The sequence below is a fragment of the Muntiacus reevesi genome, chromosome 20, assembly GCF_963930625.1.
Source record: "Muntiacus reevesi chromosome 20, mMunRee1.1, whole genome shotgun sequence".
In the NCBI taxonomy this organism is placed as follows: Eukaryota; Metazoa; Chordata; class Mammalia; order Artiodactyla; family Cervidae; genus Muntiacus; species Muntiacus reevesi.
The window spans coordinates 50,638,039-50,664,292 of record NC_089268.1 but is presented as its reverse complement, the minus strand read 5'-3'; the positions used below and the strand labels follow the sequence as shown (position 1 = coordinate 50,664,292).

At 48.5% G+C, this 26,254-nt stretch overlaps 1 protein-coding gene across 3 annotated transcripts; it reads left to right on the top strand.

Moving 5' to 3' along the window:
• Window positions 1-576: 576 nt before the first annotated feature.
• RIPK1 (receptor interacting serine/threonine kinase 1) lies at window positions 577-26,254 on the top strand. 3 transcript variants are annotated; one of them, XM_065913404.1, is made up of 11 exons: window positions 577-1,248; window positions 8,927-9,124; window positions 9,741-9,897; window positions 10,506-10,643; window positions 11,973-12,198; window positions 14,141-14,290; window positions 17,662-17,738; window positions 20,323-20,413; window positions 21,736-22,302; window positions 23,513-23,665; window positions 25,340-26,254. In XM_065913404.1, exons 2-11 carry the CDS (start codon window positions 8,973-8,975, stop codon window positions 25,624-25,626), a joined length of 1,998 nt encoding a protein of 665 aa, XP_065769476.1. In that variant the 5' UTR covers window positions 577-1,248; window positions 8,927-8,972; the 3' UTR covers window positions 25,627-26,254. The 3 variants fall into 3 exon arrangements, with proteins under 3 accessions (XP_065769476.1, XP_065769475.1, XP_065769477.1); XM_065913403.1 differs by lacking the exon at window positions 577-1,248 and adding an exon at window positions 1,457-2,232; XM_065913405.1 differs by lacking the exons at window positions 577-1,248; window positions 9,741-9,897 and having other exon boundaries at window positions 8,999-9,124.

Genomic DNA, 26,254 nt, shown 5'->3' with positions numbered 1-26,254 from the left:
TGAACTTTTAAAACTACATCCCTCCAACTTCCTTTTCCCCCATAAAGGTGTTCTCTCCATTTCTGCTGGGAGTTCCCAGGGTGGCAGAGCTCAAATTGCAGTTCTTTTCATAATAAACTTGTTTATGCTAGAGAAATAGTTGGCAGTCAATTTATTTTAGGCAGACAATATGTGCTGGCATCTCATTGGTTTTACAAAGTTACAGTTTCCTAATATCCTATAACATTGAGCATCTTTTCATATACTTACTTGTTATTTGTATGGTGAGGTGTCTGTTGAGATCTTTTGCCTATTCTCAACTGCATTTTTCCTTTTCTTGCATTTTTAGTATATTTTGGATAACAATATTTTATCAGTTATGCTTTCTGAAAATATTTTCTTAGTTTGCGGCATCTCATTATCTCCAGATATCTTTTTATAGTATGTAATCATGCTATATATATAATTCACTTTTCCTCATAACACTATAGCAACCCTTTCCCATTTTGCGTCAGATTTCCCAACCATCCTCGTATGATGCTGCTTCCTCCGCAGTCCCACAGAAGAGATTACACCCACTTTGCAGGTGAAGGAGATAAATGCCTGGGAGCTTGCTGCCTAGGGTTCCCGCGCTGCTGACCTGCAGAGATCAGAATCCCCCGGGGAAGCAGCCCATTGCCTCCGGCCCTGCCTGCCGCGCCCGGCAGGTTTCTGTGACTCGGCGCATTTCCTCCGTCTCTCGGCCTCCCAAACCGCCCTGAGAGCGCGATCCTCAATCTGAGCGCGCCCCGGGGTTTCAGAACCGGCCCGGAGGTCTCTCCGGCCGCGGGGCGGGCGCTCTCCCCACCCTCCTCCAGGGCAGGAGCGGAGGCGGAGCGAGCAGTCCACGCCCTCCGCCGGTCGGGCTCCCTCAGTCGAAGCGCGGGCGGCGCGGACACCGGACCGGCGTCCCGGAGCGCCGAACCCGGAGCGCGGGGCCCCAGTGGGCCCACTCCGCGAGGATTCCGAGCGCGCCGACCGCCAGACAGCACGCGACGGACGGCTGGCCCGCGGAGCCGAGCACGGTGAAGGCAGGGCGGGGCGGCCCCCGCCCGCCTCCCAGCCTACGGCTCCGCCCCGGAGACCCCTTATCGGGCCCGGCGTGCCACCCCGGCCTGCGCCGGCCAGGCTGCCGGGCGTCGGAGCAACTCCAGGCTGCCCCGCCGCCTCCGTCCTCACCCGGCCTGGGGCCTCAGGAAGTCTCCCGCGGAAGCGAAAGCAAATCTCTCGGTGCGTCAGCGCGGGACCGCCGGGCCCGGACCAGTCTCTCGGGCTGGCTTCCGGCAGGGGGCGGGGCTTCTGCTTCCGGTGGGTGGAGGGCGGGCGACGCGGCTCCGGGAGTTCGGGCGGTGGGCGTGGCCCGCGATGTTCCTGGAGGTCGGGCGGTGGGCGTGGCCCGCGATGTTCCTGGAGGTCGGGTGGTGGGCCTGCAGGGTGGTGGGCGTGGCCCGCGACTTCCCGGAAGTCAAATGGTGGGCCCGTAGAGTGGTGGGTGTGGCCCGCGAGTTCCCGGAAGTCGGGCGCCCAACTGCCCACTGTCGGCGGTGCCGGCGTGGTCTCGTCTCGCCGGGAATTTGGGTCTGGCGGGACCGGGAGGAGATTTGGCTCCGGCGCGATAACTGCGTGACGTGGAGACGGCCCGTCACGTGGTCTGCGCTGTGGTGTCGGGGGAGGTGGCGGGTCTTCCCTGCGATGTCGTTACGAGCTCTTGCCGCCCCGGGTCACGCGGGCGCCCTGGGGCCAGGCCTCAGCGCCCGCCCTGGGGCAGGGCCTCTGACGGGGGCGCCGGGGCCGCCGCTGCTCGCGACGCCGTCAGACGCCTTCCTGCGCCGTCTTCGACGAGAGCTGGAAAAGAAGGGTGGACGGGCACGGCGGGAAGGGCGTCGTCACCCGGTGGCGCGTGCTTTTACGAAGTGACCGAGCGCACACACGCTCTCGTAGCCTCTTCAGAGTTTTGAAGAGGGTCAGCACCACCCTTTTTCCTCACACTGGACAGCCTCCCACAGAGGCGGGGTTGGCTGTTCATTTTTTTGTCTTTCGCTGTTCCCTCGGCTCTTCCTTGCTCGGAGCTCTTGTGTGTCCTGGACAAAGCCCGAGGCCCGTTACACTCAACCGGCTTTGCAGTAGAACCGCTATTACTTCTCCCTCCATTCACACATGAAGAAATCAAGGCAGGCGTGACTTCTTACTTGATCTGCATTTTGTAACCATCAGGTACGTAGGTGCAAGAGTGGGGAGGAAATTGTAGTCAATTATAAATTTGGGAAACTGCACCCTTCTAAACACAAAAGGTAGAGAGGAAGCTTGTTTAAAACATTGAGGTATCTCATCATTGTAATTATTATTACTGATAAAACAGCTATAACGATTAACTGTAATTTGCATGTTTCTCTCACTGAGCTGTATTGAGCACCACAGATACATTGCTCTTTCAGAATATTCATGAGAATAAAGAAAAATCCCTAAATAACAGTTTCCAAAATTGAAAATTTTTCTTGGATGCTTATTAATCGACAACGTGGTAATACCACCAGTATGATCTGGGGATTTGAAAAAACACAGCTTCCCATGCTTTGGTTGGATGTTATACTTTGGCAAAAATGATCGTGTTAACCTGTAGAATACTGATTTTGAACCACATGTTTTCATATGTTTTTAAATTTTAGTTTGTACTTTCCCTATGTTTCTGACTGTAGCATACTTATTTAGTATAGGTGAGCAGAATTGTAAGATTAGGTCTTTGCATCTGATTTTAATGAAGATAAATTATTGTTTGCTCTCTGGAGAAGTAGCATGTGTCAGTGAACTGATAGTGGAAATTTGAGTGAAGACATTAAGGCTCAGTTCTGGGATCTGTTACTCTAGGTGAATCATTAAACTCCAAATTTTAGTTTCTTAATTTGTAACTTGGAGCCGATGTATTAATAAGTTGGTACTTCAGAGGGTCATCATGTGCAAGATAACACTGGGTTGAACTCTTGCAGTCTTCTCTCTTGCTCAGAGCTCTTGTTTATCTGAGGCAAAGCATCAAGCAGTTAAAATAAAAGAACCTGGAGAGATTCCCATTGGATGCCTGAGTAAAAACAGAGATCCATCTGCAGAGGAAAAGGGGGGCATGATAGTTGGGTAGCCAGTATTTTCTGTCAGACTCATCATGTATGGTCCTCACTGAAAAATTGAAAAAATCGCTGTCAACCACTTAAAAGGTAAATACGAAATTTTTTAACTTTTAAAAAATTTATTTATTGCGCTACACAGAAAAGAACACACATCCTAACTGTTTGACTCTCTTTAAGTGTCCTAAAGTGAACATTAAGAAGAAACAAGAGTTGCCATCACTCCCCCGCACTTCCTCCCCTTCCCTGCCTCCTGCTTCCACCTTGTTTTAACTACTACCCTGACTGTTAATATTGTAGATTAATTTTGCCTGGCTTTTTGATGTTATATATTGTTAGTAATTTGTATTTTCCCCCAGTTTTACTGAAGTATAGCTGACAAAATTGAATGTAGATATGAATGTTTTTATATATAGACTTACAGATAATTTGTGAGGTTCTTGGAATTTTCAATTAATTTCAGTGGAGATTTCCTTCCTTAAATCCCTGAATTAAGTACACTTATGCAGAAAACATTTTGAAAATCCATTAAAATGGACCATTATATTCTCTGTTGAAAGTACTTGATCATAGGATGATATGACAGGTTAGCGTGTGTTCATTAATTACTCTGTAACGTGACTTTACAGTGTGACTTTCTACTTGCCTACTTTCAGAGTTTCTGTGACTCTTGGGTATCTAAGCCACTCATCAGTCCCTCCTAAGATATTCAGTGCTTATAGAGTTGAATCATTCATGGGGAAATGGGGGGGGGGGGCAATAAAAACAAAAGAAGTCCTTGGAAACCATGCAAAAGGTGCACAAGGTGAAGTAAGACCAGGCTAAACCAGCAAACCACAGGCGAGGAGGGCTGGCTGGGGTCAGGAGCCAGCCTCACAGAGCTGAGGGCACCTGGAGGCCCCTCCGCCTGGAGCTGCGCTGCTCCTGCGGGAGCCGCAGCAGGTCCCAGTTGGTCTTGGCAGCTCTGGAGAGAGGAGACCCGGCCAGAGGACAGAGAGCGGGCAGAAGTCCTCATCTACTGAGTCTTAACGCCCTGTGGTCGTAGTTCAGGGCACGGTTATAACTCCTGCCTGTTTCTGTGCTGTCTGGGAGCCTGTTTTAATCTTACTAAACATTCATGCTGTGCTTAGCCACCCAGTAATGTCCGACTCTTTGCGACCCCGTGGACTGTAGCCCACCAGGCTCCTCTGTCCATGGGATTCTCCAGGCAAGAATACTGGAGTGGGTTGCCATGCCCTCCTCCAGGGGATCTTCCCGACCCAGGGATGGAACCCAGGTCTCCCACATGGCAGGCAGATTTTTTTTACCAGCTAAGTCACCAGGAAAGCCTAAGAATACTGGAGTGGGTAGCCTGTCCCTTCTCCAGGGGAACTTCCTGACCCAGGAATCGAACCAGGGTCTCCTGCATTGCAGGCAGATTCTTTACCAGCTGAGCTACTGGGGAAGCCCACTAAACATTCACACATGACATCATTTTTGAAAACTGCTAGATGACTTTCATAGTGTGAGTGAGGCATAACTTACTCTCCCATGTTATGTATAGGTCAGTTGTATGTATTATGTGGTTTTGCTGTTCTATCTAATGTTCCTGGGAATATCCTTGTACATAATCTGTATCAGTGTCTCTGATTTGATTCCTTAGGATAAAGAATTACTGAGGGAGGAACTTAACTCCCTTTTAAAAAGGAAATTTTATTATAAAGGTAATTTGTATAAAAATTGCAAAATGTAATAAATGTGTAAAGAAGAAATAAAAGTCACCTGACCATCCAGATATCCTTGCTAACATTTAGGTGTCTTTCACTGTGTCTTTTTTTCCTGTACATATAGCTATATGTGTACCTAGCCATCTACCTGTTCATGTATTGACTATATAATACTACATTTTATGAATGTGCTATAATTCATTTATTTTTGGATGATTAAATAGTTCTCTTTTTAAAAAAAAAATTATGCATTTAATGACCAACTGCCTTATGCCAGGTTATGTGCTGGGCACTGTAGATAGTGCATAAGACAGTTTCCTGCCTTCTGTGAGCTTAATTGAAATAACTCCCAAATTATAGCTGTCTGTTTCAAAGTACTGGGCACTGTGAAAATGTCTAATGGGAAGACATAGGATGGCTCCTCTGAGGAAATGACGTTTCTGAGACCTGAAGGAGGAACAGCTTTTAGCCAGGAGAAGAATGTGCCCACAGAAGCTTGTAGGGGAGAGTGGACACCCCCACCCTGTTTCGCAAGGACTGGGCCATAGAGAGCTGCTGAGAAGAGTGGATCCCAGCTGCTCACCCCCATTCTCACAGCCCGGGAAACAGTGTGAACATGACGAGTAGGGGTAGACGGGTGGGCCAGTCATAGCCGGACCCACACCGCAGGCGGCCAGTGTGTGTGCACGTTTCTTCTCATATACTTCTTACCAGTCTGTGAGGCAGTCATTATTGTTTCCTTTTGCAAATGAGGAAATCGGGGCTTGTGTAAGTTACCCAGGGACTGACAAATTAGCGGTAGCGTTCACCGCGAGCAAAGCCCGTGCGCTCCTCACCGTTGTGCCAGCTCTAGCTCCTCGCCTTCGGGCCCTGCCTCCCGCCCGCCATGGTCACGCCCTTCACTGGGCAGCCTCCCCGCAACCCGTGTCTCTGCCCCGAAGATGTGCTGCTTTCCAGAGGCTACTTCCTCTTACTTGGGAATGCCTCCGTTACGGGAAAAGGGCTCCGAGTGTCGTCTGCCGTGCTGACACGTGAGCTCTGTGGGAGTGGCGGGGCCCACAGAAGACTGTGCGGGATGTAGAAGGCTGGTTACCTGAGCCAGACTGCAGCGGGCCGCCGACAGCTGCCCTCAGCCTGGGCATTTCAGAAACCCCTTCAGCCACTTAAAAAAAAAGCTTCCCATCCCAACATTGTACGAAAAATTTCAAAGTGCCAAGTTAGGTTTTAACACCCACAGCTAACATCATGCTCGACAAAAACTGAAAGCTTCTTAAGATCAGGAATAAAAGGGGAATTCCTTGGTGGCCCAGTGGTTAGGACTCTGCTCCCACTGTTGAGGGCCTGAGTAGAATCCCTGGTCCAGGAACTAAGATCCCACAAACCACATGTGTGGTGCTGCCAAACAAAACAAATCAGGAACAAGACAAGGGTGCCCACTCTTGGCAGTTTTATTCAACATAGTATTAGAAGTTCTAACCAGATCCATTAGGCAAGAAAAGGCATGTGAATGGGAAAGGAAGAAATAAAGCTGTCACTGTTTGCAGATCATGTGAGATACATAGAAAACTCTAAAACACTCCATCAAAAAGCTGTTAGAACTAATGAACAATTTCAGCAATGTTGTAGGATACAAAGTCACTAAGTAAGTAAATGTTAGTCGCTTAGTCATATCTGTCTCTTTGGAACCCCATGGGCTATAGCCCGCCAGGATCCTCTGTCCATGGGATTCTCCAGGCAAGAATACTGGAGGGGTAACCATTCCCTTCTCCAGGGGATCTTTCCGACCCAGGGATTGAACCTGGATTTCCCACATTGCAGACATTACCATATAAGCCACCAGGGAAATCAGTATACAAAAGTATTTTGCATTTCTATATACTAATAAAATGTGCTATCAGAGAAATTGAAAAAACAATTCCATTTATAATTACATCAAAAAGAATAAGATACCTAGAAATTATGTTAACCAGAGAGGTAAAAGATGTAACTGAAAACTATCAGATATTAAGAAAAGAAACTGCAGATACAAATAAATGGAAATATGGACTATTAGAATAGGGAGCATTAATATTGTTATACAGTCCATTCTACAGATTTGAGTGCAGTTCCTGTAAAAATTCCGATGACATTTTTCACAGAAATTGAACAGATAATCCTAAAATTTGTATGGAACCACAAAGACCCCAAGTCATCAAAGCAATCTTGAGAAAACAAAGCTGGAGATGCCACACTTCCCAGTTTCAAACTGTCTTACAAAGCTACAGTAATCCAAACAGTATGCTGCCAGCATGGACACACACATGTAGATCAAGGGACCTGAATAGAGCCCAGAAATAAACCCACACATATATGATCAATTAACTTACAAAGGAGCCAAGAACACAGATGGCCCCAACTTAGGGTGACTTGCTTGGTCATCGTGTAAGTACATGTTTTATAAGAAACTGCCGGAGCTTTTCTCCAAGTGCTGGTACCATTTTGTGTTCCCACCACCGATGTGTGAAATCCTGTTCCCTGGCATGTGGTGGTGACGTTTTTCACTCTGGACACTCTGGTAGGGGTGCAGTGCTGTCACACGTTGGACCCCAGGGATTTTTATTCTCCGTTTCAGTCTGGGGAAAATAAATGAACCAAAGAAGAAGGGGAGAAGGATGAGGCAAATAGTTGCATTTGAGAGTCTATATACTGTACACTTGATGGCCAGTTCCTCACCCTTTCCCCATCTTCCTGTCCTTTTTAGATCATGCACTGTTCTTTTCATAGCCTTCAAATTTATTTTTGTTGTTGTTCATAATTACTTTTAAGCCTGTTTATTTCTAAAGCTATTCACTAGTTTTAATTGCCTGAACTTCTTTGGTGCCTAATACAGCTTTTTGTAATACCTGTGGGACTTCACTCATTGTGAACTTTTTTCGTTTGCTTTTTTTGTTGTTTTATAATTTTGTAAAGGGAGCTCATGTTAAGTTAGGCTTTATTTGTGGGACTCTTGTCTGGCTTGGAGGTGTTTTGTTTTCCTTAGCCTTATAACCCAGAGATGTCATCAGCCTGTGACCACTTTCTATATAAAAGTTCTTAATTTGGGGGATCTTGACCATGAGAGCTAAGAGGAGTATAAATTTAAAGCCCAAATCTATTAGAAGAGAGGCCCAAGGCTATGAACTGACACAGAATTTTTTTTTCATTCCCCAATCCCAGTCTAAGACAAAAGTTCTGCTGGTGAGTTGCTTTTTCTGTCATCCACCCTTTCGCTGTGGGGTAGGGGGCGCACTGCGAAGTGCAGTGTTGGGGGGAGTCTTTGTTCCAGCCCTCTTCTTGCATGTCCTGACCTCAGCTCCTGCCTCCGGCTGAGTTTCAAACCCTGACCTTTGGATGTTGAGGCTGGCGTGCCCCATCAGGCCACTGTCTTAGTCAGTTCAGCTGCTGTAACAAATTCCCACAGATGGGGTGGCTTAAATAGGAGACAGTGGTTTCTCACTGTTCTGGAGTCTGGAGTGTCTGGTGACAGCCCGCTTCCTGGTTTGCAGATGCTGGCCGTCCTCTTGTACTCACGGGGTGGAGAGACAGAGGCAGGAAGCAAGCTCTGTCGGGTCTGTTGTAAGGACTCTGATCTCATTCATGAGGGCGCCTTCACAGACCCAGTCACCGCCCGGCCCCACGTCCTCCATGCCATCACACTGGAATTTGGGCTGGACCCCGCGAATCTGGGGAGACGCACACACTGGGCCCACAGCAGCCACCACACGGCCCTGCCCACGGACTGCTGGCCTTCAGTCCCCAGAGCCCTTTTCCTTTCTGCTGAGCCTACCTGTGCAGGATCGGATGTTTGCGTTACTGTACCCAATATACACGGGCCCTTTCTAAGAGGCGTTTTTAGATTTTCTTAATCTTCCATGTTGGTAGAAATGAAAGTCTAAGGAAGAAAGGTTGTGGTCTTCTGTGATTCCTGGAGATAGGAAAAACATTCATCTTAGAGACTGTAAATCTGCCTTCAAAAAATAAAGGCGCACCGAGCAGGTGGCGGAGCTTTATAGACACCGTTTGAGTGAGACTTGTCTGTGCTGACTGTACTGACTCGTCTCTTCTCAGGATCGTGTGTTTCCGGGCGTTCTGACCCTTCAGAAGGAAAGCAGCCATGTCCCTGGACGACATTAAGATGAGCTCTACGGACTTCCTGGAGCAGGCAGACCTGGACAGTGGGGGCTTCGGGAAGGTGTGCCTGTGTTTACACAGAACCCACGGCCTCGTGATCCTGAAGAAGGTGTACACGGGCCCCAAGCGCACCGAGTGAGTCGGGGCAGCGCTGGGCGGGCCACGCGATGTGCCAGGGCGGTGGGATCGGGCGGCACAGCCTTGACGAGACGGACCTGGGTGCAAGGGTCAGCCCTGAGGCTTCGCGTCGGAAGACCCTGCAGGGCGGTCATTGACATCCCTGACTCATGAGCATTCAGACGCGGGCTAGGGGAGAGCTCCGAGCTGGTAAATAACAGAAAACCGAAGAGGAGGGAACAGAGAGGAGGCGGCCCCGGGCGACGCAGGGGCGCTGGGAAGAGGATGGGAGGAGCAGGCAGGAGGGAGCGAGGGCCCCGCTCCACGGTGGGTGAGGACCAGCCCCGAGGACGGGGCGAAGCCCTGGTCCAGGAGTCACAGCGTCCAGGAACGCTCTCTCTGAGGCAGTCGGTGAAGCTGGTTTATTCCCTCTGTTCTCGCCAGTGGCTGAGAGAGGCCGCGGGTTAGTTCCCTGTCCAGCGCGGCCCTCGTTTCCCGGCCGCCCTTCCTCGCGGCGCGTCACCAGCTTCGCGCTGATTGGCCCTTGGGCCGCGCTTCCGGCGCCCGGGCCGCGGTGCCCCGGAAGCAGGGGCAGCCCCAGGCTCGCGCGGCCTGACCCCCGCCCCGCCCCCAGGTACAACGAGGCCCTCCTGGAGGAGGGCCGCATGATGCACCGGCTGCGGCACCGCCGCGTGGTCAAGCTGCTGGGCGTCATCATGGAGGAGGGCAGCTACTCGCTGGTGATGGAGTACATGGAGCAGGGCGACCTCATGCGCGTGCTCAAGGCCCAGGTACGCCGCGCCCGGCCGCCAGCCCCTGGGCCTCGGAGTCCTGTGTGAGCGGCTGGTGCTTTGGGTTTTCTCAGGAAGAGCAACACTGGATGAGGAAGGTTTCCAACAGCAAGATTCATCCTGTTTGCCACAGCCAAATAACTTTAACGCGATTTTAGAAAGTGTAGGTGCCTGGACTTTCCCGGTGGTCCAGTGGTTGAGACTCCCTGCCTCCACTTCCCGGGGGCACGGGTTTGATCCCCGGTCGGGGAACTAAGATCCCTGCCTGCCCTGTGGGGCGGTCAAAAAAACGAGTGTATGTACCTGTTAAGGGCAAGGCCTGTGCTGTTTGCTCAGGAAGCAATAGCAAGTATGACACAGACGGATAACGCGGCGCAGGTCGGGATGTGAATGTCCGGTGTGGTGGTGTGTTGACAGACACGCCCACAGAGCTGTGGGAGCAGGGGAGGCGCGCTCAGCCTGCGAGGTGGTCGGGACGCATCTTCGGGGCCTGACGGAGGGGAAGCTGCCGTCTACGTCCTCAGGTCCGGATCCACCGCTCTTGAAGGAAACTGGTGCTCTGGCCGCTTTGAGCCCCTTTCCGTCTCCCACGCTGTCACTCGTTTCAGATCAGCATCCCCCTGTCCGTGAAAGGGAGGATCATCATGGAGACCATCGAAGGGATGCGCTACTTACACGGAGAAGGGGTGATACACAAGGACCTCAAGCCAGAAAATATCCTCGTTGACAGTGACTTCCACATCAAGGTAAACCTCAGGCAGGGCTTCTGGGGGATCGGCGCGGTTCTGATTCTCAGTGTAAGTCCTTCTTCTGGACACGACGTGTGCCAAGAGCAGAGCCCGCCCAACTCCTCCCTGGTGACGGTGCTCTGCCAGGGAATGGAGAGAGACTTGGCGGAGGTGGCTATCTTCATTTACTCCTTTACTTATGTGTCCTTTTAAAAATCCGTTTCCTTTTGCAAACTCTGTCCACTGTAGTCAAAGGAAAAAGAGGGAGGGTTTTCTTTTGTCCTCTAGGCGCAGCGTCAAGTCAGGTCAGCTTTGGCAGCAGGAATCCCAGCCGAGCACGAGGGTCTGAAAGGGGAAGTGGAACTGGGGGGAGGAGGCAGGAACTGCTTACCCAGGCATCCCTTTACCAGAAGATTCTGCTTCTAGCGCTCTGTTCCAGCCCTGGACAGGGTTTGTTTTTTGGGGTTTTCTTTTCCCCCTGTGTCTTTAAAAGAAGGTTCTTTACGTTAATAACTTACCTCTTATGATGTGGGTTAGAATTTGAGGATTTTAGACAATCACATGCCAGAAATCATCCCCAAATGCTTGGATTCCCTGAAGCAAAAGTGAAACTGCCGCTTCTGGTGTCTTAACTGTATTGTTCTGTTGTTCTGCCCTGCCGCCCCCCTCTGTGTTCTGTGTCTGACCTGGGTATTTTTTCTTTGCCTTTTTGTCTGTCTTTCCCGTCCTCCACATCCCATCTTCTCTCAGGTTCAGGCTCCCAACTCAGCAGCAGTAGCGCCACAGTCCTTATCCTCAGTGTGTCTTTGGGATCCTTGGAAATGCACACCCGTGGGCTTCTGGACACCTTTGGGGGAAACGGAAGGTGCAGTACCGCCTGCTATACAAACCTGCTGACAGGAGACCACCTGTTTTCCCTAGCCTCAAACAGTCGAAAACATGCAGAATAAATGAGGGGTGTGAGGAGTCAGAATAAACATGTCTGGTTGTTCTTCTCAGGAATATCTTCTGCTTTTCTCCCCATCAACCACCCCCCCCCCCACCCAGATATTGCATAAGAATCGAGACACCAGAATTTCACACAGGCTTTTCTTATGCGAGATTTTCCAGATGGCTGAGGACATATGGTTTCTATTAGTCTGTTCAGAGGTAGCTATTTTTTTTTTGAGGTAGCTGTGTTTTTTTTTTTGTTTTTTTTTTTTGAGGTAGCTGTTTTAAACCTGTCTGGTGCAGCCATATCTGCCAGTGTTAGAGTCCCTTCATCTCTTGGATAAGCCCCGATGTAAAGACAGATCTGATTTGCCTGCTGCCGTCACAGAAGCATCCCGCTGCCTTGCTCTCCTGCAGATAGCTGACCTCGGCGTCGCTTCCTTCAAGACCTGGAGCAAGCTGACGAAGGAGGAGCACAACGAGCAGAGGAAGGCGGGCGGCGGCGCCGGGAAGGGCGGCACGCTGCACTACATGGCCCCCGAGCACCTGAACGACGTCAACTCCAGGCCCTCCGAGAAGTCCGACATCTTCAGCTTCGCCATCGTGCTCTGGGCCATCTTCGCCAACAAGGAGCCATACGAGAGTAAGGCGTCGATAGAAGAGGGGGGCTGGGGCCCGACGGGGATTGTTCAGTGGGGTAACAGCCTGCAGTGAGGTCGTGGAGGTTTATCACTGTTTGTTCAATGTCTGTATCACCCACCGGACTGTGAGCTCCACGGAGGCCGGGACCACATCTCATCCATTCACTGCTCTTCCCCCGGTATCTACACACAGAACGTAGTGGGTACTCGGCAAGTGTTTGTGGAATGGATACATAATCTCGATTTAGGAATCGGGGGTCATAGGACAGATCGGAGCTTGGACAGTGCATCTCAGCTTGCGAGGTGCTCAACAATCTAGGCTTCCTTCCAGACAGGAAGGCTTGCTTGGTTCTCCTTATGAGGACTTTCAGGGCATACACTCTGTACTTTCATCCATCCACTCACTCCTTCGTTCAGGAATTGTTTCTTTTCAGTACTTACTATGGGCTCTCTACTCAGACTGAGTCTGTAAAGATGAGAACGACAGCATCTGTGCAGGGGAACAGGTGCATAAGTAGCTGTTCTTCAGTGTCTTAAAGTGAAGTCGCTCAGTCATGTCCAACTCTTTGCGACCCCGTCCTGCCTGTAGGCTCCTCCTGCCAGGCTCCTCCGTCCATGGGGTTTTCCAGGCAAGAATACTGGACTGGGTTGCCATTTCCTTCTCTAGGTCAGTGTGTTAAGAACCTGAACTAATGGCCCTCTTCCTGCCTGCTCTTCCTGGGTGATTGTCAGCTCCCAGGGTTCAATCCCCTCTTTGCTGATGCCACTCAAACCTCCAGTGGTGGCCTGGACATCCTCCTGTCTGTTAGATCGTGTCCACGTACCAGAGGACCGCCAAAGCAGTATCCCCCAAAACAAATCCATGTTCTCCACACTGCCCGAGTGGCTCACTCAGCTCTGCTCTTACATCCAGAAAATGGTGTCACCATCCACCAACCAAGCTGCCCAACCAAGAACCTCAGTCGCCAGACTCAGCCTTGCCCTCCCACATCCACTCAGACATTGAAACTTGTGAATTTGGGAGTCCCTGGCGGTCCACTGGTTGGAACTCGCACTTCCATTGCTAAGGGCTGGGATTCAGTCCCTGGTTAGGGAACTAAGATCCTGCAAACTGCACAGCATGGCCAGAAACAAACAAAAAACTGTGACCTCCAGGTGTATCAGATTCAAGATACATCCGTGTCTGTCTCCAGAGGATCCTGTCCAGTTCAAACCCTCTGTGGCAGGCTCCTCGTGCCGCTGCTGTTCACACTGCTGTCAAACAGGCCGATCAAACCTCTCAATCATGTTTAAAATCCTTCCAAGACACTCTTGACATTCAGGATCAAGTTAAACCCCTCAGTATGGAGCACAGGGTCCTTTCTGATTTGGCTAAACTGTTCCCTCACTCGCTTCAGCCAACATGCCCAGTTACGCTGAGCCAGTCATAATTTCCAGACACATCTTGATTTCTGCAACTCCCAATCTGTTCAGATCCTGCATTCTTGGCCTGAAATCTTCCTCTGTGAATCCTCCTTCCCAGTTCCTTACCTGGATAACTCCTGTTTATTCTTTTGGACTCAGCAAAGCCTTCTCTGACCTTCCAGTGGTGGTCCTGTCACCAGAACCCTTTGTGCTCACTTCTTGAATAGCCAGTATCGCTCTGTATTTTAAGTCACCCTTATTCAACTGAGCTGTCCCCTATCTGTCTCTGTATTAAAATCTGGAGTGTGGCACTGGCTTTATTTACACATTCAGTCGTCTGCCAGGAGTCAGCTCTGCCATGAATCTTTCACCTGTTTGATCATCTCTGCAGAGAAATAGGTCCGCTCATCGTCCCAGGGCATCCTGCCCCTCCCTGATGTAACCATGAGAGATCAGTGGCTTGGTCCAGGTTCTGTCACCTCCCTGCCCGAGAGGAGCGGGACCTGAAAGCCTCAGCTCTCCTTCCCGTTTGCTCTGTAGATGCCATCTGTGAGCAGCAGCTGATACTGTGCATCAAGTCTGGGAACAGGCCGGATGTGGAGGACATCATAGAGTTCTGCCCACGGGAGGTCATCGACATCATGAAGCAGTGCTGGGAGGTGAACCCGGACAACCGACCCACGTTTGCGGGTGAGTCCCCCCACGCCGGCACCGCCCCCTCCCACGTGGCCGGCTTCCTAGTGAGGCTGACAGGCAGTACTTGGAGTTTTTAGGAAAGCAGGTTCCACTCCTGATTTCAAACTGATTTTCTAGATTCCAAAGTCTTTGTTTGAAGAAAAGCTGCCATCCCTCTCCCAAACATGAAGGCATATAAGGTCCTCTTGTTTCCTGGTGGTATTTTTCCCCATAGTTAAATTTTTTAAATTGTATTAAAATATACGTGACACATAATTTACCACTGTAATCATTTTTAGGTGTTCAGTCCAGTTCAGTTGTGTCCGACTCTTTGCAAACCCACAGACTGCAGCACACCAGGCCTCCCTGTCCATCACCAACTTCTGAAGCTTGCTCAAAGTCATGTCCATCAAGTCGGTGATGCCATCCAGCCATCTCATCCTCTGTCGTCCCCTTGTCCTCCTACCTTCATTCATCCTCTGTCGTCCCCTTGTCCTCCTACCTTCAATCTTTCCCAGCATCAGGGTCTTTTCCAGTGAGTCAACTCTTCCCATCAGGTGGCCAAAGTACTGGAGCTTTAGCTTCAGCACCAGTCCTTCCAGTGAATATTCAGGGTTGATTTCCTTTAGGACTGACTGGTTTAATCTCCTTTCTGTTCAAGGGACTCTGAAGAGTCTTCTCCAACACCACAGTTCAGCAGCATTTAGCACATTCAGTGTCTTCACCTTCCCCACCTGAAACCGTACCTGTTCAACACTGACTCCCCACCCCCCTGCCCCTGGCAGCTGCCATCCTCCTGTCTGTCTCTGTGAACTTGGCTACACGGGGTCCCCCATGGAGGTAGAATCCTAGTGTTTGTCCTGGTTCACTGCGCAGTGTCTTCAGGGCTCCTCCAGGTCATAGCCCATCAGGATCTCCTCCTGTTTCCTGCTGAGCGGTGTTCTACGGTGTGAGGACCGCACCGTGTCTGTCCAGTCACCTGCTGCCGGATGCTGGGGTGCTTCCCGGCCGTCTGACTTCCTAGCTTCTTTGATCTCGTTTCCTCCCTGTGTGTGGCTGGCATCTCTGGGAGCATTATTTGCCATCTGCATTGGGCTGAGAGCAAGAGGAGAAGAAAAGGGACTGGGGTTTGTCACATCTGTGTACCTCTTCTCATCCCCCTGGGTCCCCTAGGACCTTGCTAAGGTCCTGGAGGCAGAGGAAAAGAAAAAATTGGGTTAGGAAGAAATAAAGAGCAGGAAGGAACTTAGGAGCCTGCAGGGGGTTCTGCACTTGTATTCCTGCTCTGAGGAAACAGAATGGAAACCCCACCAGCCACTCCCACCAGAGGGCTGCAGGGATGACTGACTCGCTGCCTGCTTTCTCACTCACTCAGCCTGCATCTTGTCCCGGCCTGGTTTCTTCTCGTGCCTTTTTCACTTTTTTAAACTAAAATTCTTCTTCTGAGATAATTGTAGATCTACATGCAGTTGTAAGAAATAATGCAGACATCCCGTGTACCCTTTTACCTAGCTTCCTCCAAAGATCACAATCTGGCCAGACTCAGTACAGACCACAGCTGGAATACTGACCCTGACACAGTCAGATACAACACACCACCATCTCCACAAGGGTCCCTCCTGCTGCTATTCACAGGAGTAAAGCTGCCATGGATACTCACGTTACAGGTTTTTGTGTGAATGTAAATATTTCTCTAGAATAAGTACCCAGGAGTTAAATAAGTAAGTCATAGATAGTTTCACAGAGAAGGCAATGGCACCCCACTCCAGTACTCTTGCCTGGAAAATCCCATGGATGGAGGAGCCTGGTAGGCTGCAGTGCATGGGGTCGCTAAGAGTCAGACACGACTGAGCGACTTCACTTTCAGGTTTCACCTTCATGCGTTGGAGAAGGAAATGGCAACCCACTCCAGTGTTCTTGCCTGGAGAATCCCAGGGACTGGGAGCCTGGTGGGCTGCCGTCTGTGGGGTCGCACAGAGTCAGACACGACTGAAGCGACTCAGCAGCAGCAGGTAGTTTCATGTTTAGTTTTTTCTTAAAAGAAACTGCCAATCTGGGAATCCCCTGGCTGTCCAGTGGTTAGGACTCCATGCTGTCAGTGCCGAGGTCCAGGTTCAATCCCTGGCTGGGGACCTAAGTAAGATCCCAAAAGCCATGCAGCGTGGCCAAAAGAAAACACCCTGCCAAACTGTTTTCCAGAGTGGCTGTGCCATTTTATATTCTCACCAGCTACGTACAAGTGATCCAGTTTCTCTGCATCCTTACCACCCTTGGCGGTGTTGCCACTTTGTAATTTAGCCCCTCTGGCAGGTATGGAGCGATAGCTCACTGTGGCCTGGTTTCCCTTCTCCGGGGGCTCACGCTGGTGAGCATCTCAGGCGTGTGTTTGCCATCTGTGTCTCTTCCACCGTGCAGCGTCACCCCATGTCCTTTGCCTACTTTCTAATTGGAGTTTGTCTTTTCACTGTTGAATGTAGAGTGTTCTCTGTATATTACATACAGTGTTCCTTCCTTGGACATGTGATTCTCAGTTATCTTCTCCCAGCCTGGCACTTGTTTTTTTTTTCCATTCTCTTCTCTGGATCTTTCACAGACTGAAAGTTTCTATTTTGATGAAGTCTTATTCATTAACCGCTCCTGTTGTGGATGATGATTTTGGTGTCAAGTCTGAGGACACTGTCAGGATTAGACCCAAAATACTTTCTTCCTTTTTTTCTGAAAATCTTAAGAGTTTTACATTTAAGTCTGTGTTCTTTTTTTAATGATTGTCAAAGAAAATTCATTATTGCCAACAAAAGAATGACAGCACAGAACTAAATGTTAGGTTGTCTTTCTTGCCATTTATTTAGTTTATGTCTTATTGGGAAAATACCATGATCCATGTCGAGTTAATTTTTGCACGAGGTGTGATACTTAGGTTGAATTTTGTTTTCTCTTTTTTGCCTTGTTCCACCGCCATTTGTTGAACCCTCTTCCGGTACCTTGTTTCTCCGAGTCTTTATACCAGATCCCTACCCTGAGTGTTCCATCCTGTTATCACCTCTGACGCCAGAGGGACAGAAACAAGGAGCCCACCCTTCCTTTTTCATTTGGATGTTAACCCTCTTAGGCAGGGCTTCGTGCTGCAGCAGAGCAACTACATAAAACTGCATTCTGTTAGCCAGGAGCCCTTGGTTTCTTTCCAGTGGTATCCCAGCCTTCGTTCTGTCTGCATAGAAATTAGTCTTGTTTGTCTATTTATGAAAGTGATTCGGCATTTAAATTTTTATTCTATTGCTTTGCCCACAGATTAAGGCACGTAATTCAAAGATAGTAGACTGTTAATATTTTAATTTTTATAAAATACTTAAGAAATTTTAAAGTGCTTTTTTTTTTTTAATGTATAGGCATTGAAGAAAAATTTAGGCCTTTTTATTCAAGTAAATTAGAAGAACATGTAGAAGAGGACGTGAAGAGTTTAAAGGTAGGTAACACAGTAGGTGCTGAAAATGACAACATATTAAAGCATATACCGCATCAGTCATGAAACCACAGCATGACACGTCACTACCGAGATGTGCGGTAAGCCGCTGGGTAACGGGAAGGTCCCCTGGAGGAGGGCATGGCAACCCACTTCAGTACCCTCACCTGGAGGATCCTCATGGACAGAGGCGCCTGGGGGGCTACAGTCCATGAGGTTCCAGAGTCGGACATGACCGAGTGACCAAGAGCAACACACGGCACGGCTTGGTAACCACAGAAAAGCAAAATTAGCAGTTTAATGCAGATATCATCAAGTCAGCATTACTGAACCCACTCCTCTGTCAAAACAAATGAAATGAGAGGAAAATATATCTAGCAATATGGAAAAAGATAAGCACAGCATTACTGGAATAGGATGGAAAATAACCATAGGTGGATCAGTCATTTTGAAGAATTCTTGAAAGATTAAAAAGCCAACAGAATTCTCTTTTGAGATATATAACAGGAAAAGAGTTTCAAAAGGTTAACCCAAATATAATACTCAAGAAATACTGGAGGAGGAAGTCTTGGGTCAACGTACAGAAGAACAAATGTCACGTGGCGCGCTGGTGGGCATTGTCACCCGGGAGCCATGCTTGTGTTTGTTTTAGAAGTTGGCTCTTCCCCCAGCTCCACCGTGCTGAGCAGCAGATGGGAATAGACCCTGCCCAGGATCAGAATGGTATGTCAGAGACCGCAGCCAGCTAACCAGCCAAGAGGAGCAGGGACCTTCCCCACTCACATGCTCAGGAAACAAGCTATCGTCCTAAGTCTTAACATATTGCTCTAATCATGAAAGACAGACTGTGGTAAATGAAACAGGCAGGAAACAAGAGATTTTAAAGACAGACAGACAGTCAAGAACTGCCAGGCTTTTGAGGGACGCCTACACTGCAACAGAGAGGTATCCGGTGCAAACCAAGGGAGCAATCACATCAAAGTGAAAACACCATGGAAGACAGTCGCTAAAGCAGGAAGGCATGAGCGAAGCGCTCAGGGCTCTCTCACTGTGACAAAAGCCTCACTTCACCAGAAGGAGAGCAGCCTGAGTCTGCTGGCCTTTGAACAACACAGATTTGAACTGCATAGGTCCATTTATACTCAGATTTTTCTCAATAAATACATGATCGTCACTTGGTCGAATTTGTGACATGGCACCACAAATACAGAGGGCCGGCTGTCAACATAGGTTTGGATTTTCGACTGTGAGTGAGGTGAGTGCTCCACTCCTGTGCTGTTCAAGGATCAGCTGTATAATTTAGCTAAAGCGGCTCAACTAGAGACAGAAAACCTGAATACTCCTGTAACTGTTTTCCTATTAAAATCCAGAAACTGCTGAAGAAAGAGAGACAGATTTGCTTATATAAAAATTTAAAACTTACTAAAAGCAAAATAAAAAGACAAATGACAAATTGAAAAAAAAAAAAAAAGAGTTAAGCAGTCTCACAAGAAAATTCCACAACCACATAGCTTCATCAGCAATTTCTATCAAATATTCAGTGAAGTTACCCCGATGTTATACAACTTGTCTGGATAACAGAAGAGGGAACTCTCCTAAGCTCATTTTATGAGATGAGCATAATTTTGATTCCCAAACCTGAAAGGCAGATACAAGAAAGGAAAACTACACAATGATTTCACTTAACAACATGGTTTTGAAAATCCTGAATAAAATACAAAGAAGCTGAATCCGCCAATGGACGATAAAGATTGGAAAAGATATGTGATTTCACTAACAGAAAAGCAAAGTGAATTCATTATAATTTTTCATCCATTAGATCAACAACAGTTTTGAAAGACTGATATATCAAGTGTTGGTGAAAATGCAAAGTAGTAGACACTTTCAGGCAGTATTAGTAAAAGTGTAAGTTGGTGAAGTTTATTGAAATGTGAAGTATTTATCAGACTTTTAAGCATGAACTTTTGCTGCAGCTCTACATGGTAATCTATCCTGTTCATGCTCAAAGATTTAGCCTCAGATGTTTGCACCTTTGTGAGACTTAAAATTTGGAAATATATAAATTTGGAAATCACCCAGATGTTTCTAAGAAGATATACTAAGTTATGGTTAGTAACTATATAATCATTTAGGAGTGGTGGAAACTAACAAATGATACGGAAAGATCTTCAAGACTTATTGTAAGTGAAAAATCGCAAAACCACAGAGTGTGACTCTTTGTGCATGAGAGCTCTCAGCTGCTCAGTCGTGATAAATAATAAAAAGAAATTAAAAAAAAAAATCAATTGGCTTTATATGCAAGGGTTTATTTTGGTTTCATTATATTCATTGGTCTGTATGTCTTTCCTTAGTCCAGTACCACACTGTTTTGATTACTGTAGCCATGTAGTGAGTTTTGAAATCAGGAATCTTTATTAAGATTGTTGTGGCTATTTAGGAAAAAAAGTCTATATATTTTTTTAATATTTACTGCTTGTAAGAACTATGTGAAATTTCTAGCTTCTGAAAAATTCATTCTCGTAACAATTTTTTGGGGAACTATTTTCTGCTGTTTACCTAAAGTATGTTGTTATGCTCTTAATTCTAGAAAGAGTTTCCAGGCCAAAATGAAATTGTAAAGAGAATGAAGTCTCTCCAAATTGACTGTGTGGCAGTAGCGCCAAGCAGGTCAAATTCAGGTAACTTATATTGTGATTGAAAATCTATTTATATACTTGTTTGCTCATTCACTCACACAACTGCATAAAATGCTATTTACAGTTGTATGAGAAACAGAAGCTGTAAAATTTAATGCCTGTCTTAAAGGAATTTATAACATACTTGGAGTTAAGATACACATCTTATGTACATAAGATACATATGGGTTTCCCTTGTGGCTCAACTGGTAAAGAATCTGCCTGCAATGTGGGAGACCTGGGTTTGATCCCTGGATTGGAAAGATCCCCTGGAGAAGGGAAAGGCTACCCACTGCATTATTCTGGCCTGGAGAATTCCATGGACCGTATAGTCTATGGGGTCGCCAAGAGTCGGACACGACTGAGCAACTTTCACTTTCAAGATACATATATTTGAAATACTAGGTAACAACAGGTTCATCAAAATCATAAAGTATCCGAACACAAGAGGCCTAATATACCGGATAGGGAGGGAGTGACAGTTCATGAAAAAGATAGGAACACAGGTAGGAGCAAAGCCCTCGAGAAGGTTGGGGGCGAGCAGGGCGTGCAGGGAGGCTGGCTTCGGAGTCGAGCAGGGGTACTTTCCTCATTATAACAAAAGGCAGAGCAGAGTTTCAGAAATTAAAGCCACTCATCAGTTGTCTGTTCTGGGGCAAATTACCCAACTTACTGTGAGCCTCATCCATCATCACGGTAATAATTGCTCCTGGTGTTTTGTGCTAAGTCACTTCAGTCGTGTCTGACTCTGCAACCCTGTGGACTGTAGTCTGCCAGGCTCCTCTGTCCATGGGATTCTCCAGGCAAGTATGCTGGAGTGGGTTGCCATTTCCTCCTCCAGGGGATCTTCCTGACCCAGGGATCGAACCCACGTCTCCTGCATCTCCTGCACTGGCAGGCGGGTTCTTTACCACCAGTACCACCCGGGAAGCCCACTCCTAGTCTTACAAGGCTTTTAAAGAAGAAAAGAATCCACGGCAATGCTTAGCTCAGAGCTGCTGCCGTTCTTATCTTCCAGCCTTCATCACACCAGGGAGACAACTGCTCTGCTCCAGCACAAGTCCCTTTCTTCCTTAGTCATTCCTGCAACACCCACTTTTCTGCTGCTTGGTTATCACTTTTCTTGTCCTCTCTCACCAGCAGCAGGGGTGGCCACTTACCACCTATGCAGCTTGCAGGAGGAAGACCAGCGAGTAAATACTTTTTATTTGTTCTGAGAGTTTTCAGTCTGTTACCCAAGGCACAGATCCCTAATGGTGCCCGGGGTCTGTTTCACTTCTTCGTGTTCCGTGATGCTCTTTCCGATTCTGGTCATTCCTTTCCAGCCACGGAACAGCCCGGCTCTCTGCACAGCTCGCAGGGCTTTGGGATAGGCCCCGTGGAGGAGTCCTGGTTTGCCCCCGCCCCGGATCACCAGCCGGAGGAGGACGACTTCCTGCTGCACAGTAAACTCCAGGAGGAGGCCAACTACCACCTCTACGGCAGCCGCATGGACAGGCGGACGAAAGAGCAGCCCGGACCGAGCGCAGCCTACAGCAGCGAGGAGAGGCGGCGCAGGGTCTCCCACGACCCTTTCGCGCAACAGAGACCTTATGAGAGCGCTCAGGGCCCAGGGGTAAAAGGCCTCGCCTACCCCGGTGTGACGAATCTCACCAGCGCAGCCCAGCAGCCTGCAGGGCTGAGCGGCCAACCCCAGTCACCATACTGCAGAGATGGATCATTCCGTCCGCTTGAGCTTAGAGTGAGACCAGTGGACCTAGGGACCATGAGTCCACGAGTTTGGTATGGGCCAAACCCTGGCCACGTGCCAAGCCTATATAAAACTCCGGTGCCTGAGACCAACCTCCTGGGGAACACACCCACCATTCCATTCACCTCCTTGCCATCAAGAGGTAAACAGGCCTTGCAGTCACACTGTTCTGTTAAATTTTCCTGAAAATAAAGCCAGCCACTAGCTCTGTCATAAACTAGAAGGTGACAGAGGTCAAGCCGTTTGGAGTCTTCGGCTGCCAGATGCACCTGGCCACCCCAGAACAGTCTCATCAGATCCCTCAGCCTAGGCTGTTTGTTCCGGTGGGCTTCAGGCAGCTACCCACACGTGCGGGGTGACAGAGCCTGGCCTCCAGGGGGGGGATCCTCCGCTCTAAGCCCAGTCTCAGTGGTCCACCGTGTCCAGGCTCTGATGTAAGGGGAAGTAACTGCCTGTATTCTTTCACTTGCTTGCTGTTTTCTGAAGGGTAAGAAGTAAGCCTCAGACATGTTCATCCTTTATCTCATCCAGGCCAGAGACTACCGTTTGTGATGAAAACATTGTTGGGCAACCATCCCTCCAGAACTCTTCCTTCTTCCCAACCTGAACCTGTCCCCATCAGACACTAACACCCCTTTCTCCCTCCTTCCCAGCCCCAGGCAGCCAACCTTCCACTTTCTGTCTCTACGAATCTGATGACTCTAGGGACCTCAGATAAGTAGAGGTGTATGGCATTTCTCCTTTTGTGACTGGCTTACTTCACTGGAGACAGTGTCCTCGAGGTTCATCCATGCTACATCCTGTGCCAGAATTCCCTTATTTTAAGGCGAAATAGTAATGTGTTACTATTATGTGGTCCATCCAGAATGGACCACATTTTGTTTATCTGTTCATCTGTTGATGGACACTTGGGTGCTTCCACTTTTTGGCTGTTAGGAATAATGCTATGAACACGCGTGTATAGATATCTGATTAAGACCCTGCTTTCAGTTCTTTGGGGCATATATGAGTAGAATTCCTGCATCGTATGGCAGTTTTTTAAAGTTTTTGAGGAACCACCACTGGTTACCACAGTGGCCGCATCATTTTATATACCAGCAGCGCACAGAGGTTCCAGTTTCTCCACACCCTCGCTGACACTGGTTGTTTTCTGTGTTTTTGATAGTTTCCAACCTAATGGATATGAGATGATTCAGCCAACTTTTAAAGAAGAAAATTTCAAGTGGTGGCGGAGGATAAATAATTTAACTTAAGCATTTAGAGTCGAGTCCCACCCCTTTTACCAGGCTGTACTTTTTTCTCTTCCTTGCAGTCTAGATTTACTACTTATCTCTGCGTTTCTTTCTAACTAGATGAGTCTGCAAAGTATACCATATACAACAGTTCTGGCATTCAGATTGGCGACAGCAATTACATGGAGATTGGTGGCATGAGTTCATCGGTACTGGACAGCACGTACATGAACTTGAAAGAAGAGCCGGCTTCTAAGTACCAAGCTATCTTTGGTAAGATGCCCTTCAAGGACGCATCTGCAGCAACCTTGAACTTTCTCACCTAATATTTCTGATTATTCTCCCTGCAGATGCCCTATTGCTCCTCATGTAATTTCCATAGAATTACTGTGTAACTTATTTATGTGTACCGAGGACGTAATTAGAATATCCAATTCATGGGTTTGCTGTGAAAGTGAAATGAGTCAATACAAATAAAGCACTTATACACTGTCTGGCACATAGTAAGATCTATAAAAGTGTTAAACACATCATCATCAATAGGACCACCCAGACCCAGGAGCTCATCAGGCCCTCATCAAGAGGGATTCCGTAAAAGACAGAAGACTATGCCCTCAGCTGCACTTGCATAATAAAAATTAGAGGGCTTTCTCTTATGGGGTTCCACTATACAGCCTCATAACATTAATCCCAAAACACAACTTGGGAAAAACAGGGTGACTTAAGAACCCAGCTTTCTAATTAACCCCAGGATTGGCATTCTTTTTTTTTTAATCAAGGGCCCTGCCATCTCTGTTGTAGCTGCTCCGTTGACACTGCTTCCTTGTGGGCCTCCCTGCTGGCCCAGATAGTAAAGAATCCGCCTGCAGTGTGGGGGACTGGGCTGGATCCCTGGGTAGGGAAGGTCCCCTGGAGGAGGGCATGGCAACCCACTCCAGTCTTCTCGCCTGGAGAATCGCATGGACAGAGGCGCCTGGTGGGCTACAGCCCCGGGGCCGCAGAGTCGGCCACGACTGAGCGACTAATCGGAGCACACGCACGGGTGACACTGCAGTGCCAGGGGCCACGGGCAGTGTGCGCTCGAAGGGGTGTGGCCAGGTTCCAGTGACCTGGTCTACAAAAACGAGCAGGCGGCCACGTGTGGCTCTCGGCCTTAGTTGGCCAACCCATCAGGCCCTCTCAAAGCTAGTCTTTAGTATACTAGAGCAGCGGTTCCTAACTTTTGGGGTGACAGGGCCCCTCTCCTGGTGAAGCACTGACAGACTCTGCCGGGAGGCTGACATCTGGTGGTGACGGCCGGAGCTGCGCTGTGGGAGCCGAGGAAAGAATGGGTGATCTGCAGGGGGGATGAGGTGTCTTTTTATTACTCCCCTTACTGAACATCATGGAATATGGCTTGTTTGTGGTGGGTTTATACTTTTATTTGCTTCATTTTATTATTTTTACGAAAGCCTGAGAGGAAGGAGCCAGGAAGGAGAGAGAGGTCTAGGAGAGAGGAGGACTCAGCGGGTCGGGGGAGGGATGAGCCCAGAAATACGGCACCCATGAAGAGACGGTGCACTCAAAACAGTTTCCACGCGGTGGCCTCAGCTTCCTTGACCAGGTAAGAGGAATGCACACCACTGGGTGAAGGTATCCTGAGTTGAGTGACCTTAACTCTGGCCAGATGTAAGCAGGAAAGGCCCAAAAGGAACAAAAACGGTGTTTTCCCCTTGACGTCATGAAGGTGTCGTGTAAACAGAGGCTGCAGGCTCAGGGGGCAGCTCCCAGGAGGAAGCAGGTCCTCGCGTGGGCTGGTAGGTAGGTGAGGATCATCCAGGGAGCCACAGCCAGAGCCTGGGAAGTTACCTTGTCTACTGACTCCTGTGCTCTGTACTTTATACAGGTGTTTGAAGCCAGTGCTCATTGGCCATAGCGCAACGCTTTCTCCTCTTTTCTGTTCGGCAGATAACACCACCAGTCTGACTGATAAACACCTGGATCCGGTCAGGGAGAATCTGGGGAAACACTGGAAAAACTGTGCCCGTAAGCTGGGTTTCTCTGAGTCTCAGATCGATGAAATCGACCACGACTACGAGCGAGATGGACTCAAAGAGAAGGTTTACCAGATGCTGCAAAAGTGGCTGATGCGCGAAGGCAGCAAGGGGGCCACGGTGGGGAAGCTGGCCTTCGCGCTCTACCTGTGCTCGCGGATAGACCTGGTCAACTGCTTGATCCGCATCAGCCAGAACTAAGCCCCCAGGCGCTCCCACAGCCGGAGGCCGCCTGCTGCCTGCGGTGACTAGGACTTCTTTTCTCCCTGATACAGGGGGTACTGTGTCTGCATAGAAATCACTTCCTGCCTTTCACAGCTGGAGTGTGGAAAAAGGAACCTACAGCAAACCACCCACTTCGCAGGACGACCTATTCGTGGCCGAGGCCCAAGCCAACAAGAAGCCTAACTGGGCTTTGAAAAGGAGAGAAGAGAGATTTGAGAAAGACCTTTTTTTTTCTTTCATATTATCCCATAATCTTCATGCTATTCATTCTGGTTTCTGGGAGTTTTGTTTGAGCAAGGGAAAAAAAAAATTCAGAGAACATAACCTAAGTCAGCTTTCTAATTTTACACTGTCTTCTCCACATAAGTGCCTGTTATAACCAAAGTAAAAAAAAAAAAAGTTCTCATCCAGTCAGATAGTGGAAAACTGGAGGGGGAGATGGCCCCCAGCTGTGGGAAGGGGCGGGGTGATTTCTTTTCCAGATGCATCAGTTGTGATCACTGTTCTCTAAATTCCAAACAGGTTAACTAATCAGTGTCAAAGGCAAAAAGCAGACAATATTTTAATGGACTAATTAAAATAAAATTTTGTACCTCAAATAGAA

What these genes read in the sequence shown, in the direction of transcription:
- RIPK1 (XM_065913404.1), top strand. Translation starts at nt 8,973, where the DNA reads ATGTCCCTGGACGACATTAAGATGAGCTCTACGGACTTCCTGGAGCAG. An exon ending in ACGGGCCCCAAGCGCACCGA is followed by an intron (nt 9,125 to 9,740) that starts GTGAGTCGGGGC and finishes CCCCGCCCCCAG; the next exon opens with GTACAACGAGGCCCTCCTGG. An exon ending in CACCTCCTTGCCATCAAGAG is followed by an intron (nt 22,303 to 23,512) that starts GTAAACAGGCCT and finishes CTTTCTAACTAG; the next exon opens with ATGAGTCTGCAAAGTATACC.